Raw genomic sequence first — 20,284 nt, 5'->3', positions numbered from 1 at the left:
AATGCAATACATTGCACAAGGGTATATGCTGCAAAAAGAACAAAGCTCTAGAATCACAGAAAAAAAGAGATGTATTAAAACAAAAACAAAAGTCCCTTTTAATATTTTTAAGTTATTGGGTTTTTTTCTTGCAATGACAAAACAGAACTGATTTATCCAGCCATCTCATGCAGGGGAAAAAAAAAAGGAGTTCATAAATTTTATTGTAAGGAAACACTGGGCTGATTATCTATTAAATGACGATTTCACCTGAAAATTTTTTCTCTGCTCATTCTTTAAATGTACATTTCATTTTCACTATCACTGGCAGTTATATGAAATGGTATCATGGCCTGGAATCTCTGCTCACATTATCACATTTATAACGATGAAAGCCAAAACAATTTTGTGTCAAAAGACTAACCCACAAAAGCATATGCATCCAAGCTAAGTTTTCAATTCCCTAAAACCACATTCTGGGAAATTTCCCAGATTTTTGAGATGCAAAATAGAAGTAACATTTTCTATAAACAAATGATTGCATTGTCCTTAGTCAAAACAAGGAGGATCATATAACCAGGTTTTATGCATGATTCCAGCCATGGATTCATTTTACTTCCTTTCAGTATAAATGAACTACAGACATTTAAATAAAGTCCAAAGAACTAGAGAGTACCACAGTAAATTCCTTTTTGTTTCCATAAGATATTCAGCCTTCCAAGTTGTGTGAGACAGGAGAAGTTCTTGGTGCCCACATGAATGATAACAAGCATATTTTGAAACAGAGGTTATTTTGCTTTTGTTCCAAAATATTCCCATTAGTGGAACAATTAGTAGGTTTGGGTGATCCTTCCTATGAAAATTCTTTGAGTATAATAATTCCAAAACTCTTAAGACAAATTTTTACTGAGAGAGCCTTCTCAATATTCGGTAAAGTTAAATAGTACAGTGCTCCCTCTGTGCAAATTTGTTCTTTATTCAAGGGATTAATATTTTAGTAATTATAAAACATTTCAAAAGTTTATAGAGACAAAATCCTTAAGCCCATGTTTTTTGGCTTTTTACAAGTAATCTCTATTCTCTTTATGTGACACTGAGTTTTTATCCTAGCTAATTCCTCAAGCCTAGAATGTCTCATTCCTGTACATTGTTGATAGAGTATGAGCTGCTAATGTCAATGGGGTTAACTACAGGAATAGTAAATTTGGGATTAAACATTCATAATGCCTAATACAAATTAGTTTCTTTACCTTTCTGTTGCTAATTTTAATTTTCACTGATTGTCAAGCACAAGTTAAGTGCCTTCACATGGCTCTTCACTGAATGAATGGTAAAGGACAAGTTCAAAAATAAATAAAATTTCAGACATGGGCCCAAGACTTGAATATATATTTGGACTGGGGGTGTGTGTGAGGGAAATGTGAGGACAAACCCTCCAGCCCAGCAAGGATGAATGGTGGTGTTCCCTGCCACAGGGCAGAGAGCAGGAACCCCCCTGGCAGCACCAACCAAGGCAGGATCCCTCCACTCTCCCAAATCTCACAGCACTCATAATAAGAGACTCAGAGTGCCAAGTCTCTGTTTCCTAACAAATGCCAGCATTACCTTCCAAAGTGTTGCAATAAGGGGGGGAAATGGAATAACATGTTGGCCAAAATGTGTTTTGCTTTGTAGAAAGTAAAAATCAATTAAAGTTACTAACAAGCAGTAGCAGAAAAGAATGTTGGAAAGGTCACTGGGGATGCTTTATGGTATAAAGCCATTACTCCATAATATCATATTTGTCCTTGTATTAATAATCACTTAATAAAAGCCTTACTCTGTGTTTCAGTTCAAATATTTGCTGTAGATTTTACATTTTATTTACAAGCATCAATGTTTGTGCAGATGTGTGTGCATGTCTGCATTCACAATTCTTAAACCCAGGCAATGGTCTTGGCAAGCAGTATGCCAGGAGGATGATCACATTATTCATCTATAAATTAACATAGCTTATCACATGGGGAAGCAAACCCCATTTCCAACCTACCCAAAAGAAAGGAATGCAGGGCAGTGATGAGAAAAGCCCAAGGCACACTCTTTCCTTTTTGTATTTGTTGCTTCTATCTGTTTTCCTCAAAACTAAACACCAATGTAATGGGAGCATTTGTTGTGGCACTGGGTTTTCCCCTTGGACAGGAGACACTTGTGTGCTGTTCAAAAAGCAGATGGAATCAATCTGAAAAAAGCTTGGTTTTAATTATATGGGGAATTCTCCTTTTTATTTTTTTAATCCTGTCAAACAAATTGTAAATTCCTGTGGGACATGTATTTCATTCTGGAACTAGAGAAAATACTAAATGACTCGTTAGGCAGTGATGTTGATTTAAATCTATATACATTGATTTACCAATATGCTCTTCCAAAGGAAAATAAAGACAAATCCCAATTACAATTCAAACCACTGTTTGTTAAACAGATCTCATAAAGCTGCTTGTTCTAGAGGGATGTGAAGCAGGTTTTGGGTTCATTTCCTGTCTGTGTTAATTTCCTGTGTCTCTGTCTAAAATGAAACTTTGTGGCAATCTGATTGGTCATTAACAACAAGAGATGAACAACACACACTTGTGAAAAGAAACAGAATAAAACTTGACAAGTACTGGAAAGCCTTCCAAAAGATTTTGAGCATGTATTGAGACATATTTTAAATATATATTTTCATCTTACAGAGCTGGTTATTCTTCTATGTTATCCCCTGCAAAAATTATTTTCTAGAGTCTTGTCATATGAATAACAGCAAACATTTAACTAAAAAACTACATGTTTATGTGTTTGCAAAGTAACCATGCCTACAAAGTATTAGAGAACCTATTTCAAGGAAAATATGAGGATATTGATTGATTGATAAAATGAAAATATATATTTACTCTTATTCATCAATTGATCACATTTTTTACCAGGGCACTGACATAAGAGACAACAAAATAAGTCAGAGCAAGATCTGAAAATGGCAAATTATTAAATATGAACTACATGCCTTACAAAGAATCCTTATTCTGATTTCTTTCTTTCCTAAAGGAATTTTATCTCAACGAGAAAAAATTACATACTCTCTGAAAGGGAAAAAAACCAAAACTATCTCATCTGTGCTAGAAAATGCCTGCTCACAGAACTCCCTCTGAAGACCAAGACAGTAACTGCAGGATGCACTGCAAAACCAAGCCTGTGAGAATCCCCCAGGATTTTGCTCACTCATTAATTAGCACTGCAGCAGTTCAGCACTGCCATGCTATTTTCAGTGAGGTCATGTGCACATATGTGCACACATCTTTGCACACAGACACCACTGTAATTCAGCAGGGACTGGCCACATAACGTCCCTTGCCTTTTAGGAAAATTCCAGCCACTCTGGTAATATCTAGCAGAAATAGATCACAGATATTTTTCTAATTGTATAAAACAATAAGGGTGAAGTGACTTACAGCTCTCCAGTTGCAAAGTACAGGTCTGCTTATCCATTGGATATTTAGTCAGATCCATGCTGCATGAAACAGTTGTGGTGATCCTTGGGGGAAACAAAAGTTTTCTAAGAATTCATGGGAGAAAAATGTTCATCAGTAAAAATAAAAAATGCCTGGTATCCTTCTTGAAATAATATTTTCAGCCTAATATCCATTGTGAGGAAAAAAAAATCTATTATTTACTGGTATCTAATGTACTAGAGTAATACAATCCCAAACAGAAACCACAGCAGAACAGCTGAGTTCAGTGGCACCCTAAAAAGGCCACCCTTTGCTCCCTTCTCACTTAGAATGCACATTTTCCTTTGTTATTTGCAATATATTTTAAGATTGTGTTCTATTTATCAAAACCTTTTACAAAGGGTAATTCACAATAAATCATGCAGGTCCATCATCACAGTTTGTTATCCCCTGTGATGGCTTCACTGCAAACTGGAATGGCAACATGCAATTCCTGTGCTCAGCCTGCATGAAAGCAAAAGAGTCTATTTAGGGAAGATAAATTTAAGAATTTATTCATATTGATCAAGAATATTACGTATTCTTAAAACTACAAGACGCTACTTTTACAGACAGACCCATTTTCTTAAGCAGAACCTGGGAAGTTTAAAACATAAGTAGACACAATCATAAAGGCTGATGATATTTACATACCTTATAGCATACAAGACTGTTCCATTAGGATATATCCTTATAAGACGATTCTCAACAGTGACATCATGAAGAAAAGACTTTTTTGAATCAACTATAAAGGTATCTGGTACCCAAAGCATTTCCACAAGTCGACCATCTAAGCTCAAGCTCTTATTGCCATCGAAACAAAGTCTCTCATCAGTCCATCTCTGCCTGAGGAATATGGTGGCTGTGTAGTCCTGAAAGGGAAAATCAGAATTGTCACAGAAAGGGAGCCTGTGTTGTATTCACTCTTACAGAAGTATATGGAAGCAGCTGCTGGGCACAAGCAGTGATTCTCCATGTGCCTGGCACTCCAAGAGCAGCTGCGCTGAATTCTGCCAAATTCTCCATGTGAGGTTGGTAGGTTTTGTTCTAATGGTCATTTACAGTAAGAGCTGCTGGCCTTGGTCAGGGCTATGAATCAGCTGAAGTCATCAGAGCTTTGTAAGCAGATAATCTGGCTCTGTAAACCTCCAAGTTTTAGAATGATTTAAGTAAGTAGTTCTAAATCTCATTTTGTTCACATAAGCTAATAAATAAAGAATTTTTTAAGAGCACATGGCAAAAAGTTGAATAAATTCATATAGACAAAAATAATCAGTGAAACAAGAAAGGAATCTTTTAGCAAAATTTCTCCTTTTAGCATCACAAAGGAAAGAGTGGTACCAAATTTATCAAGACCTTGAACACAGCACTCAGTCCAATTCCCCTTCAATTTAGATATGCCTTGCAGTCCTATATTAAGATCACATTATTTCTTAACACTTTTAAAACAACTTTCGATTTTATGGTATGTTTTTATCAATATTATAAATTTATCTGAAGTTCTGACCTTATTTCCTCTTTCTAAATAGTAACTAATAATTACTAATACACTCATATTTAATATCTGATTAATTATTTTTTCTTTTTATTTCTGTGTACCAATGGAAGATCTTTAAGTAGAAAAGTACATTCTATTTCATAGTTTGTTCAAGAACAAATGATACAAATTAAATGAAACACAGCTGGAATAAATTAATGTGTGACAGCAACAATAGAAGAGAAAAACAGCCTGAGTTCAGCTGTATCTAATCATAGGGAGAGTGGCTTCAAAGGCACATAAATACATCTTCATTTTTATGAAATGCATAACGATTTAGACATTTCAGCTGGAAAATAAGAACAGATCCACATGCTGCTCATTAAGATTAATACTCAGTAGCAGCTTTCTGTTTGTATCTGTGAGAGGTGGGATTCAAGCTGCATTTCTATGCTTATTATAGTGTTATAAACACTATGTGTCGTGAAAAAGAGAATTCCACCTCCTAACCCACACTGTCTTCACAAGGAGACAAGCCCAAAGTTGTATTGCCAGCAGCTGTAAGCACATCAGCTTATCAACAAGCAAAAAAAAAAGACTGCAAAAACTACTTTACCATATTTATTTCTGATATTGTATCAATGCTTGCAATATCCATACTCATTCCCACTGACACAGGACCATCTGCAAAAAAAAAGAGGAAGTGGGAATGTAGCTCATAATTCTTTAATATTCAGAGTTCATGAGAACTGCCTACAACATCTTTCCAATTTTTTTCCTAAAATCTTAGAAGCTATCTTAAACATTCCTCAAACACAGATTATGCAAGAATTTTAATACTTCTCAGCTAAAACTATTTTGGTTTTCAGAATTAGGCTTTATTTCTTAAACACTTCCTGGTTTATATGATTTTTTCCCCCAGAAAAAAAAAAACGTGCTGGGGAAAACGTTACTCAATAAGGTGTGGAAGGCACAATCCCCATGGTACCTCACACTCTCTGAGGTGCAGAGGAGCAGAAAGAATTCTTCCAGTACAAGAATTCTTCTTGCAACATCTGGTCCATCAAATGTGGGTGAAGTAAGAAGTTTCACCTGGCAATGTCACGTGGTTAATATCCAGATGGCACAGCTGAGTAACTTCCATTTAAGAATTTATGGTATATATTGTATCATTGCAATTTAAGATCTTGCCTTTGACCACTAGCAGGAAACTTGTGATTCAAACATTACATTTATAAAGAAAAACTTTTCATAAGCTGAAGGCCCATTCAGTGTAGTTAAACACCTTATCTAAGTAGCTGTTATTGTAATGTCAGTATGCTCCGATTCCCATTTCCTCCTGAATGTGCATTTCACACTGTTGGAGGGAAGATCACCAACTGTACATTTTAAAATGCAGAATTTTTGCAGAGCTTTGATGAAAACACAACATTATTCCTGGTGGAATATGTGCAGAATAATTAACAGAGTGCTTGTACAAATAAATCATTATTAAATCAGTGCATCTTTCCAAGCAATTGAGAAGAAAAGAACACAGCACCGAGAAATGCAGAAATACTTTAGGTAAGATCTCTGCAGCTGGTAGTGCCCTTATCTCACAGGCAAAACACTGAAAGCCCTCCTTGGCTCCTTGCAATACATTTTGTAGAAATTTCCCAAATTGCATCCAGAGGAACATGGAGTCCAACTCCACCCTCCTGAATAACACTAAAGAAAAAAATGTGTCATTCTAAGACATGTCAGTTTATTAGTATTTTTTTTTCCAAAATATTTTCTGGTTTTAATGCATGTGTTAAAATCATTACACATCTGTCACTCCTGAAAAAAAATCTGTGAGTCCTTTGTTCTGGACTCGATTGAAAGTTTAAATATAAAGCTCCAGCTTAAAACAGGACTGCAGGTTTGCAGGATGCCCTGCTGCTAATATGCATGTTTATTACTTTTTAATGTGCATGTATACTATTAAATTATACATAGGGTTTAGAAACTATTGTTCATATATTGGAAAAAGACTTTGGAGGTTAACTTTGAAACAAAATTGACTGAAAACCTCTCAGATCACTGAAGCTTGTTCTTCTGTTTCTTCCCACTCTTTTCATGTTTTGATACTCCATTAATAAATTCATTTTTTCTCCCCCCAGGATTAAAAGCTCAACCCCTAAGAAATTCATCCCAATTGCCTGGGATACAACAATTAATACTTATACTTACACCCATTGTACTATATACTACACCCATATAGTACACCCCATTGTACTATATCATAATGGCAGGTACAATATTGCCAACCTCAAAAGATATGTCAGACCCTCAAAAATCATTAAATTTTAAAATAACATGATTTATAATCCCTATTTTGGGGTTTTTCATGTCTTCATAGAGATTCCCATGTGTGACTGGGAATATTATGACAACTATTATGTGACAGAGCATATTCTTGCCAACTATCAGATGATCATTTGGGAGAACACCACCCAGCAAGGCACATGTTCAAGGATGGACCATCCCAAGGAGAGGACAGTGCAGTGTTCAGATGATTTTGCAGGAATGATGACTGGAAATAATCAGACTCTTTCTATTATATCATGAATTATTATCACCTGATTCTTGCCCAGTAAGGTGATACAGATTAGGGAAAATGTCCATTAGCAGCACTTCAGTACCATCAGTGCCAGGTTGTTACACATGTGAGGGGAAAAGCTGACTTTCCAAAAAGATTAGTGAAATTAAGCAGGTGGTAATTTCTCTGGAATCAGACAAACAGGACTTTGTAGATTTTTTTTTCTTTCCTGCTGAAGTATTTTTCAAAATATTACTGAGTACCACAACAGCACTGCAGCATTGTTGACTCCCAAGCACCACAGGACATCTCGCTCAGGTTGAGATGCACTTCAAGCTCAAACTGGCAGAACACAGACCTGCCCTGGGGCTCAAGTGCCAAGGAGTGCCAGCACAGTCGGGACAAAACCATCCTGCTCCACTCACCCCAACCAACAGCTCTCACTGCCCAGGTACACCCAGCCTGCCCAGCCCAGCACCCAAAAAAACCCAGCAGAAAATTGCATCATCCCAGATCCAGCACAGTGCTGTATGGGAGGAGTTGGAAAACAAATTATGGAAAGGATCTTTATTAACACAATACAAGATGCTGAGAACAACTTTGCTCCAGCAGTTAATTAAATCAGAACAACACTAATAGTTAAATGCTGATTTCTTCTTTCATGTGAGGATAAATGTTTGTTTAGTAAGGCACCATAAATTGTAAAGTACTAATAACGAAATGAGTCTGCTTGTAATTATTCACCAGGGCTTCCTCTGAACTTCCTCTGAAGGTCTCCTGTTGACAGTGTCAAAAACTGGGCAGCAAACCAGATGAGGCAGTCAGTTCCTACATTTCCATATGTTTGGCAGAAGTTCTATGTATAATGACAACATCAGAAGAAATCTCCCGATCTTCAGAAGAAAACTGAAGTCACTGTGTCCTGCATTATTGAAGGGAATCTTCAAAGCATGGCAGAGCATGGCCAAAGGGAGTGCCTTGTTACAGCACTGCCTGTGCAGCCCAAGCAGCACACCTTTCCATTTTCCTGCAATTTATGTAAACTGTTCCTCTGTGCCCTCTATAGATATTCATAGTGATCCCAAATGGGAAAGCAGCCAGAAGAGTGGCAGACAGAATACCTAAAAATTAAGTTTGGATCACTCACTGCAATGATCCTGGTCTGTAGCAGCAAAATAAACTATCACTGTGGCACATGTGTACCCATTACTGCAATGGATCAGCACTATCAAAAACTTCCAGTGCTGAGCCATTAGCATGAGCCCTTTTTCACTTAGTTTAAGGAAACTCAAAACAATCCTGACATTCACAAAGGCCTCAAAAGGCTTCTTGGAAGAATGTCTCTTCTTTCCAGCAAAACTGGATAAAATATTGCAAGTAAACAGAAAATTAGAAGAATACTAGAATAACTCTAATAGCTTCCTAGAAAACTCATTTTGTCCCTCTGACTGCCAGCTTTACTTTGGAGTATAGCAGAATTCTTATATAATGCTTAGATTTTATTTTTTTTTTTCAGTGCATTTAACTTCCCGCCACAAGACATTTTTCTTGACAAATAGTTACATGAAGAAAGTGGACAGACCTTCTGACAGATCTCAACTGCAATTCTTGATTTGAAGGCATGAGAAGACAGACCCATTTCTAGCACAAATCAATTTCAATCCTGTTTGTTTACATCAATAACTTTTAGACGTTGACGTTGCTTTGCTGGTACAGTTTGTGGACAAGACAAAAATTGGTGGGGACCATGTTAACAACAGCTTGTTAAATCATTTGTCAAAACCCCCGTGTTTCCATACAGCCAAATGCAAGCAATTAATGTGGGGACAAATAAGACAGGCAGCACACACAGGACAGGAAACCATCTTGGCAAGCAGTGCCTTTGAGAAGGATTTAGAGGCTGTCACAGATAATCATTTTAACATGCTCTTTCCATCTTATGCTTTGGCAGCAGCATTACTACAAAGGGGAGTAATGCACAGAATTAAGTTATCTTGCAATCTATTCTGTACTGGCAAGACTGTTATGGCTGTGACAAGATTCATTTTCCACATTTGAATAAAATGCACAAACAGCAGCCACAGTGAAAAAATATTCCAAAATACAAAAATAATCTGGAAGTTTAATATCAAATCTTGTAACATAAAAATCAAGGAACACTGTTTACTCAGCTCCTCAAAGAGAAGTCAGAAAGGTGACTTGTCCAATGTCACAAAATACATGCAGTAGTTAGTTGTGCACATTGTTTAGCAAAGTGGAGTAAAATCCCAGTTTATGGAAGCTGTAGACAACAGGAAACTTCAAATAAATTGATCTTTTACTATCTGAACATAAGCACCATTTATAATTTAGAGTCTCTGGAGCTAAGTCATTGGAGGGGTTGGAGAGGCAGGGGAGAACCCTGCCAAAAACCAAAACCCAAACTGTCCTGCATGCAGGAACCTGGGTTGGGTGGCAATCAGATGATCTTTGTGTGTCTTGTGGAAAGGAAGGAAAATCTCCATTACCATGTGTATGCTGAAGTTTACATATTCTGGGCTTTTTGCTTTTTCTCTAAAGGATTAGATGTTGGCTAGCTAGGACTTAAAATAGTCTTTAGATGATATTTATTTGGTGTTTCTTTCTCATGTACCCTGAGAGTTTGCCTCACTAGACTGAAGGGTGTTAGACACAGCTAACATTCTGATGTCTCATTTGTACGCTTCTGAAGACTAAAATACCTTCATCTAATTACATTTATAGAACTTAATATAAACAACATTTGAGGGAAGAAACCCATGATGACAGGTCTTAGACAGAAGGTTGGACCCAAAAACTTTATTTGCTTTAATTTAAAACTTGTCTATGAGATGTATTACTCATTATGAAGTGAAGGAAAATAATCTTTTAAATGTGATTTAGAATAACTGATTTAAGCATGACACTTTTCTGTACCACTTGAAAGCAGCTTCCATATTCAAATATACTTAACTGTGACCTTTTCCTAGTATCTCTCTTTTTAATTAGAACACTTAAATTATCACGTTCAATCACAGAACAAAATCTATTTGTATAAAATTATTTACAAGATTTTATGCATCCCTTAACAACCCTGTGAACCTAATCCAAGGCTCACTGAAGTCTGCAGGAATTGCTCATTAATTCAGAGAGTTTGGCACAGCACATAAAGTTATAAAATTGATCTACATGATTCCAGCAGAAAACCTGAGGTGGATCAACTTGTATTGCTGAGATAAAGTAGCAGGGTTAGGTAGCACATTTAAGGGAAATAACTGTTGATTTTTAAATCCCTTATGCCAGCTTTTCTATAGAAGTATTCCATATTTATCTTTAAGGGTAGGATAGATATTATTATATTGAGGAGTAATATCTACTAACATTAGTATAGGAGCATTTCATATTCCGGTCTGAATGGCTAAAATCATTCCAGATCAGAGGTTTGGGGGTTTTTAATTAGTAATTGCACCTATCTGCTTAATTTATAAAGACTTGCCTGATGAACCAACTCAAAGAGGAACACTGAAGTGCTATAGATAAGGAAACAGAACATTCTTAATAGCAACATTCAGAGGAGGGCTGAGCTAAATAACCAGTCCAGCTGAGATTCCTCTGTGCCAGCAGCGTCTGAAGCACCCTCACAATGTGGCAGCTGGTACATGTCACCCACCATGGACAAACACAGAACACTCAGCCAGTTTTAGCTCTCTGCAGGCCTCTGACACACTAAGGCTGCCTTCAACTAACCCAACTTTGGGCACCCAATTTCAGTGCTCGGAGATGGGAAGGACAGTCTGCGTTACACAGAAAATGGCAACGTTTGTGCTGCCAGGGTCTGGAGGGGTCACTGTGCAGGAGGAGATGGCCAAAGTAAGGTGAGATAAACCAAGTATTAAAGTCTAGGAAATCGGGAGATTCACTCCATGCAAGGAAAGGAGAAGACAGTTTTTATGTTGCTATGCAGTCATTAGACTCAAATGAAAAAGATCTTCATATTCCCCTTGTTAATGGCACTACCCGAGCTGGGGTATGTGGTTGGGACATTTCCAGTCATCTGCCAGTCCTAGCACAAAGACCAAACACAAATTAATATGCAAATGGGGGGCTCATTAAACTAAAAAAATTATGAGCTGCCATAAATTTTACTTATCTAGTAAATATTTCTGGTTTTTCTGGCTTTGGGAGAAAGGAACTGTCATTTTATGAACATTTGCTTGTACCTAACTTTCTTTTCAGGACTAAAACCCTATTTTGCTAAATATTAAGAAGCTCAGTGCCACTTGAGTAAAGCCAGTTACCAAGAACAGACACAAGGTACACCAGCTGCAGGCAAAAACCACCAAATAAACCAGGAAAATATCACATGGAACAAGGCTAGCATAGCTGAGGTCACAGAGATAAATAAATTCCTCAGGTTTGTTAAGCTGAGAATTTAGATGGTTTGCTAGCTCTGCTTCTGAGAAGAGCAATAGCCTCTCCTGGGCCTGACCCTCAGGCAAAGTGTGGCCCACCCTGCCAGAAACAGAGGGGGGTCAGGACCAGGCTGATACCACTCCCCAGCCCATGCACACCTTCCTCTGTGACAGGGAAAGTGATCCTCAATGATCTCACAAAAAGCTACAGGTTCAAAAATAAAGAGAAGTATTGCCTGAGTCATCCTAGCTCAAATTATTCCTACAAAGAAAGTAATTTCTCACAAAACCATCAACCCTGCGTTTAGAAGCAGCATCAATAAAATGTATTTTTTTCAGAGTGTCATCTCATTCCTTCATCCTTATTATATGGAGCTAATAAGGATCCATCAGAGGTTTCTGAGGCAGAGTTTGCATGCCTGAGCTGCAGTGAGCATTGGCAGAGATGCTGGCACTGTCTGGAGGTGTGAGACTGGCTCTGTGTGACAGACTCAATCTGTGCCCGAGCTCCTCCGGGATTTCTGGGCACACCCAGAGAGCCCTTGGCATCCCTCTGAACAAAACACCCAGACAAAAAAATAACTACAGCTACAGCCTTGCTGCAATACAACAGCTGAGGCAAAGATGGAGAAAGGGGAGATTTGTAACTCAAATATGCTTTATGGTAGGTCTTAATTGCCATTACAAGATTTTGAAATGAGACTCTGCTGTCTACCCAAGCACACTCATCATGGCAGTGCCAACATATCTCTAGTACTATCATGAGGTAATGAATAAAATATATTAATGGCCACTGAACACAGTTATTTTACATTATGCATCATCTCCAATGAGGAAGAGTTAGTTTATTTATTAAAGTTACTTTTATTTTGCTGTCAGTCTCCTTAGAGCATTAAATATTTTATAGCAGTTTTATCATCAGCTAAGATAATTACAATTTAAAAAAACTATGAAATAGTTTTCCTCTTTTTCTTCAACCTAAAATACAGGTATATCTTAAAATTATTATAAATGGATCCAGAAACAGCACATGATGTGGAGCATCCATACTGAACCAGGTATTTGGATGGCAAGAGGTAACAGTAGGGTCTTAGAAACTCATTAGTCAATCAATTTTTAAGTAGGATACAAAGGGATATAAAATATTTCATTTGCACTCACACCTCTAGCATTTCCAAACATCCAGCTTAAGGTCTATAATTCACACTATAAGTTTATTTCCTGACAGACACACGGTGCTGAGCCTCTTTTCAACATTCAGAATATTTTCTTCTTCAGTGTTCTGCACTTTCTCCAGGACAAGTTCTTCACACCACTTCAAGCTCCTCAGTACTTCTGATACACCCAATAGCCTGACTCAAATAAGAAGGTTTTTCACTGAGATTTCAGGTGTCTGACTGCACTGCAGGGCAGAAAAATCAGCCTTGATGCAGTAGATTTTGTGGCTCTTCCAATCTGGTGACCATTGGTTTCTGATGCAGGGAACTGACATTTTTTATTCATTTTCCCTTTTCAATTCATTTTCCCCCCACAATTTTCAGTAAATCTGTTCAGTGACCTTTAAGACCTGAGGCATGAATCATTTATTAAATAATTCTCTTGCAATCTGTACTATATGCTGAGGCATATAGTACTTTGCATAGTAACAAGATTTGCCTGTGCTGTTATGAACAGCTTGATATATAAAGCTTTCAAATCTTTAATCAAAGCTTTTTATAGCTATTATTTAGGAAATTAGAGGAAATTATGCTTTTAAATAGGTAAGATGTTACAGCATATTTCTTGAAGACACACATACAATGATAGTCAAATTTTCTAACAGTCTGGAAGTTCAGCTTGCAAATACTTGGAAAATACAAGTTTCACCTTGGGCCACAAAAGCTATTAAACTCCATCTTATTATATCACAGAACATATATAATCAGATCAGTGGCTGGCAGATATCAGAGGAAAAAAGTAGAAAAACCCATTTAGTCTCACTGCTGAATTTTAGACACCCCATTATGTTATGACTCAGTCTTATTGAAAGAGCTTTTCTACTTACTATCAAAAAATGGACGTAGATACTTGTTGTACCCTTTTATGATTTTTTGTATTGTTGGAGGTAGAATTTCACTTTTTCCTTCAGCTTCAGGAATTTGCATGGACCTAAAAGGAATTGAAAATGAGGATATTTTAAAAGGGCATAATAAAAAAAGAAATTAAAAAAATATCAGGTTTTATAATCTGTATTTGTCTCTTATTGGAAAAAAATCTCTTTTGTACCTTAGAGTTCATTCTTTCTTTTTATACCTTAAAGTCTAAGTCTATTTCTTTTTATGCCTTAAATTCTATTATTTCTTAACATTCCATCTGAGAAACAATCTTCTTTAATACTTTATCTGTAAACAAGGCATTATGGTTATAATCTGGGAATGTGGAAGGGATGCTGGTTGTTTATTTCATCATTTAAAATAAAGCTTCTTTTTACATAATGAAATACATTATATTTAGGTCTCAGAGACAGAAACCAGCCTCAGAGACTAGTGCATAAAAACACTTAAAATCCTGCTTTCACAACACAATTTTTAAACAGGCTACAGAAATAATCCTGTTGAGCAAAATCAGTAAAGCACAATGAGAATTCAAGTATTTCCTCTGCTCAGAAACAGCTACAAATACAATCCATAAAAGTGATATATAAACAATTACAAACCCTTTCTGCCTAACCCCAAAGGTGAGCACCCCCAGACCCTGAGCAGGGTGTGCCCTTCAGAAATTACAGCACAGATGGCAGCAGCTACTTGTTCCCAATGATTTGAGAAAGGTGGGGTATGAATTATGAAGGTGAGAACCAAACAATTAATTGCTTAGTGAGCCCAGCTGGCAGAGGCACTGTCTCTGCTGATGGAGAACAGACACCTATATAAACACCAGGAGAAGGGTCTGGGGATTTTAATCCTTGCTCTGGGAATTACTGGCCACTAAAAATGACTAGCTTCCCAACAGGAGGTGCAGGAGCTGTAGTGATTTGCTCCTAGAGAGAAGAATCTAAGCATAGACCATTAGGTAAGGGGCTACCAGTGTTTTGTGGTCTTCCCTTATAGTGCTAAATCTTCACTGAATTTCTTAGTGTTGGTTCTTTCTGGAGCTGCTCCTGAAAACTCTGCTTTCTCTTCTGCATTGTATTTCTGGGTCTCTTGGAGCTTTCCAAAGCTTGATATTTTCATTTTAATTTTGCTGTTTCCGAGAAAGCTTGAGCTGTTTTGTCAGGACACTGAGACACCAGGAATAATCCAGCATCTTAAACTGGAAAAGCTTACATGCCAAGATGATCTCACTGAGTGCACGTGGCCAAATCACACTGTGGTTTTAAACTTGGAGTCCACTGGCTTGAAAAGCTGCTATTGCTGTATAATTTTTTATTCACCAGATCCTATTGCCACAGAAATAGCTGTTTTTCATTAGCTGCCTTATAACACAAATATCTTAACTATTTAAATGTTCTCATTTTTTTCCTTTATTTTTTCCCTGTTTTTTATTTCTATATTGCCAAAGAATGATGTTGTTACTGAAGTATACCCTTGAGTAATGCCAGCATTGAAATAAGGGAAGTTTCTCCTGTAAGTTTTTCCTAAAGAAACAAACAGTCATTAACAACAGTTAAATTGAGATGTGACTATAAATAAGAAGGCCAGTTCTATATTGCACAGAAGTGTTAAAATTGGAAATGCATTTGACTGTAATTAATTTCTTAAATACTGTTCTTGGAATAGATATCTCTCCTTTTGTAATTTACATATAAATTTTAGCTAAGTGTTCAGTGAGCTGCATGAGCTTAATTTCACAGCTTTACTGGATTGTTCTTGAATAAGTTTTACACGTTGTGAAATGTTAAAGGAAAACTTGTTTCTTTTCTACTGTTAGGGTATATCATTATTCTGCCAATCAATCTGCAATTGCAGAGTGGTCTGGTTCATTATCATTAACTCTATTTTCCAAAATATATCTTTAAAACTTTTATGGAAGTCCTTCCCTTAAATGACCTGTGATAATTCATAATTTTCCTCATTAACACATGATGTGTAGACTCGCATCACTGGTCTTTTGAGATTTATGTCTAGGTAAGCCTGGGAAAGCTGTTGTGCTGTAATTGGGGCTGTGAATTGAAGAGGCATGGTCGCCTGTGTGCAGTTTGGCCATAAAACCCTAGAGAAGTCCTAGCACAGCAAGCCAGCAAGTGAAAGGAACCTGAGGCCTCCTAAATGTGAGTGTGAGCTGTTACCAACCTGCTGACTTTGGGACACTCAGAGGCAGGTTGTCAGTGATGAGAGAGAGAGGAGGAACCTACAGAGGTTCTGCGCCCTAAGCAGTTTGGGGTTTCTGTGTTCTAAGGGATGGTGCCCTGTTCCTTGACAGCGCTGTTTGATCCACGTGCTCCATTCCCAGCTCGGGCACGGTGAGCTCACAGCTGCACACGCTCACAAAGGAAAAATCTGAGACTCATTCCACTCCTCTATCTGCATCTTCTCATCACTGCACCTAAGCTTCTCCTTTAACCAATATTTGTGTTGCTGTATTTATGTTTCATAGTTAAGGGAAGCTGTTTAAGTTCCTCAATTTTCTTAACGTATGTGAAATGCCTTGGCATGCATTTGAGTCTGGAATTGCCTTGCAACAGGTGTTCCAGCAAGTGAGGTGTGAACAGGCTTTTACAGAAAAAAAACCTGAGCATATAATTATTTTTCAGCTGAGAATATCTGCCTGTTCTGGGCTGTCAATGCATAATAAATGCTTTAACTCATCAGGTTCAATGCCCTCTGGTTGTTTTTATAAAAGCAGATTTTTATTTATTTATTTTTCTAAGTCATTCTTGAGCTCAAAAACTGACAATTTTCATGAGTTTCACTAAACTTGAAAGGTACAACAACTGTTTGTTATTTAAGGTACTTTCAAGTTAGTGTCTTAACAGAATGGGGTAACTGGAAGGGGAAAAAGGAACATTTGCCCTAAACAGTAGTATATATCATTTTTTTAGGCATAAGTACAGTCTAGACACATGTATGAGAATATTTTCTCTGGCTATTTTTTGTCAGAAGATATGTTTCATGAAAGCATGAAAGAGACAGAAACACCTTAGAACTGCAAGAAGATAAACAAAATGCCAGATACAGTTTGAACAAGCTTTTGAAACACTTCCCCCAGGAAAAAAAGAATTTAAAAAGCTTTTTTGCAGGCAATTCACTGACAGGCAAAGGGCTTACAGATGCAAATAAAGTTGTTATTTCTGGTTTCATACCTTTGCTCAATGATATGGAGGTTTATGGTCTTTGCAGATAAACTGTAGCAAAATCCACATCACCGATTAATTCTCTGCTTTGAAATGGACAGTACTGTCACCATTCTTTTTTTTGGTTAAATGGTGAGGTTGAAATTAGCATCATGTTACCAGGCACAAGAACAAACAGTGAAATACCATAAATACTCTTGAGCTCAGAAAAAAAAAACAAAAAAAAAAAAAAACAAAAAAAAAAAAAAAAAAAAAAAAAAAAAAAAAAAAACATTTCATAGAATTCTGACTCCATAAACCTAGGCTAGCATTCTTTATGTTAAAAACACCCTATCTGAAACAAATGGGAACCCTTCTTCAGACCAAATAGCATTCATTCATTTAAGCTGATTCCTGAAAATTGTCAGTTTGCCTCAATTTTTCATTACTACTTAAAAAAAAAAGGGAAAGAAGTCATCCAGGGGGCCATGTTGTGATTGTAATGTAATTTAATGTTAAGTGAAGAAGTGTCATTCAGGCAGTGAGAGATAGAAAGGGAAAAAACAACCCTGTACCATTACTGACTGTAAATTATTCAGTAAAAGAAACTCTCTTCACATGTTAGGCAGAGCTTTTCCAAGTGGAATATCTAAGGGACCACTTGGCAAAAAACCATGGCCCTTGCTTTGGGTGCACCTCAGCCCTTGGGTTTTGTTTAGAAATATTTCTCTGTTTCAGTGCCAAGCAGGATAGTTTTTGTCCTAAACAGCACTTTCACAAACCCCTCCTGATCTGTGCACTGGAAAAATGCATTTTTGAACCCAAGCATCTTCTTGTGTGTGAGATAAACCCAGGCCAGAGCTGTGTCTGGATTTGGGTACAGCAGACACAGCAGCTCCATGCTGTGCCCTTGTACCCAGGCACTCTCACAGGCACTGTGTGTGCCCTTACCCCCATGGATGAACTCAGGAATGAGCCCCCTGTGCTTCTGCACACTCACAGCCACATGAAGCTGTAGGAGGATTCACAAAGCCTGACTGATACTAATGAAATGTGTGCCACAGGCTGAGCTCCTGGGGAATTTTGCCTCCTTTTAATTTAGGTGCTTCTGAAATTGTTGGTCTCTTAGCAGTGTTTTATTATGGCTAAGCCATGAGTCACCCACTCATTGTAGCATGGCAAGTCACAGCTGATGAGGGAAGAAGGTGGAATTAGAGCAAGTGCATGTTTTGCACAAAGACCCCTCTATAGGAATGGAGAAGGTGGGGGAAGTTGATGCTTTAAACTTAGTTTTTGGGGATTGTTCCACCTTTTCACACTACTAAGAGAAAGCTTTATCTAAATGAGTGTTTGCACACCCACCTGAGTTAAAGCTCAGACAGAATCTTACCCTGAAGAATCTACTGTGAGATGAAGTAGGTTAGGCAGTTCTAGATAAAGAATTGGCTCACAAACTTTAAATACTTCTGATGAAAGTAGTGATGAGAATGTTTAACCTGTCCATGCTTACATTTTCTTATTGGAATTACTTAAAGAATATTTTTGCCCCTTTTTATGGAAGGAATATATTTTAAGTGCTCCATTTCTATATTTTTCTGTCATGGCAGCTGTACTGTTAGAAGTGCTATGTGTAGCCAGAGGGGATAATTTTCACTTTCCAGCATAAGGCAACTCAAATTTCCTAAAGACTTTACAATTTCATAAAAGAGAATAAAAAAAACAGTTTTAAAAATAGATATTTCTTTTTAAGATACTCTCCTTTTAGTGCACAGTGATGATTTTACTATCTCAAGCTTGTAGTAAATCTAGGTTGACTGTGAGCTTCTGTCCTAGGGCAAGGCACTATGCTCCAGGCAAGGTCTGTGTGCCCATCTGAATTTGTTAAGCAAACCTGATACAATACTCACTTTGTTACCCAGTAATCCTTTATTTGAGGGTTCATATGCCTCATAAATTCCATTCTTTTGCTCCTCATCAATCTTTCCAATTAAAAAAAAAATCTGTTAATCAAGGCAGCTGAGATTCATGAAGCTCAGTCCTGTGTTTCTGTCAATACCCAGGTTCTTTAATTTTTGTAAGAGGCAAGATTCAAATGCCAAGATTTTACTTTGTTACTTTGTCAGCTACGTCTCTAATTGTAAAGTAAGTTGACTATAAACCAACTGATATAATAATATATTGAAGAAATAATATTTTTAGCAAATACTTCTTACCTACAGAGCAGCAATAGAAAAAGGGCTCTGAGACTGCAGCAGTTAAGACTATACATTGTCACAAATTCTTTCAGAAGTTCTTGTAGTAACTCCTGAAAAAACAAAAGGTGCAGAGTTAGTTTTACAGCACATATGCATTCCTAATGCATGAATTTTTCCAAAGGTTTTAAACACTAAAGATATTGTCTCTTGAATAGATTATTCTAATGTATTACTAAATATCTACATCAATTAAAAAAAAAATCTCAAAACTTAAAAAAAAAGAGGTGGCATCAGGGTTAATTTAACTAACCAACAGAAGCTGCATTCCAGCGTACTACAGCTCTTTCATTTTTGCCTCTGCCCTTTAAACATTAGGAAAAGTAATTGCTGTGAAAAATAATGTAATCCTCTGCACCCTCATGCTTGTGAGTGCATCTCTGGCATATCAGTGTCCCTACTTAAGGGACAATACACGACCCCATCTTGGAACACAGAGCTATTTAAGAGCAACCTCTCTGGTACATGCATAGCATCAATACCACTGGTATGTAACTTTGGTCATCTTTTTGTTAATGAGAAAAAATGAAATTTTAGGCTTCTATGCCTAGCAATTTAAAAAATCCTTTGTATATAAATCATATATAGTCATCCACATTCATGAGAATGTTTGGCTGAGGCAAGATGTCTTTTCTGAATGGGATTTCTTTGCTTTTGTCAGTATGATTCACATCCATAATGGTTATTTTAAGAAATCTGTCAGCTCTGTAATCCATTTCTGGATGAAAAGATTATCAATCCATAGTGTAATACAGTCATGCAACAGATCTGAAATGCACAGACTGTGCACACTTTTCCTGTATTTCAGCAGAGTACACAAACCTTATTATTTGTAAGACTTGCTTCAAAACTCTAAAAA

The 20,284-nt window shown here is 37.0% G+C and overlaps 1 protein-coding gene across 1 annotated transcript in view; it reads right to left on the bottom strand.

Moving 5' to 3' along the window:
• Positions 1-19,466, bottom strand: part of LOC134421653 (gamma-aminobutyric acid receptor subunit pi-like) — a 37,341-nt gene extending 17,875 nt beyond the window's left edge. The window contains exons 1-5 of the mRNA XM_063162839.1: positions 19,387-19,466; positions 13,970-14,073; positions 5,573-5,640; positions 4,134-4,351; positions 3,441-3,523 (exon numbers count right to left, since the gene is read on the bottom strand). Of these exons, the coding sequence (XP_063018909.1) occupies positions 3,441-3,523; positions 4,134-4,351; positions 5,573-5,640; positions 13,970-14,073; positions 19,387-19,442 (529 nt within the window). The 5' untranslated portion in view covers positions 19,443-19,466. The remainder of the gene's footprint in view (positions 1-3,440; positions 3,524-4,133; positions 4,352-5,572; positions 5,641-13,969; positions 14,074-19,386) is intronic.
• Positions 19,467-20,284: the final 818 nt, after the last annotated feature.

This window comes from Melospiza melodia, chromosome 9, assembly GCF_035770615.1.
Source record: "Melospiza melodia melodia isolate bMelMel2 chromosome 9, bMelMel2.pri, whole genome shotgun sequence".
Classification (NCBI taxonomy): Eukaryota; Metazoa; Chordata; class Aves; order Passeriformes; family Passerellidae; genus Melospiza; species Melospiza melodia.
The sequence above is the reverse complement of the archived record's forward strand: the minus strand, read 5'-3'. Positions and strand labels throughout refer to the sequence as shown.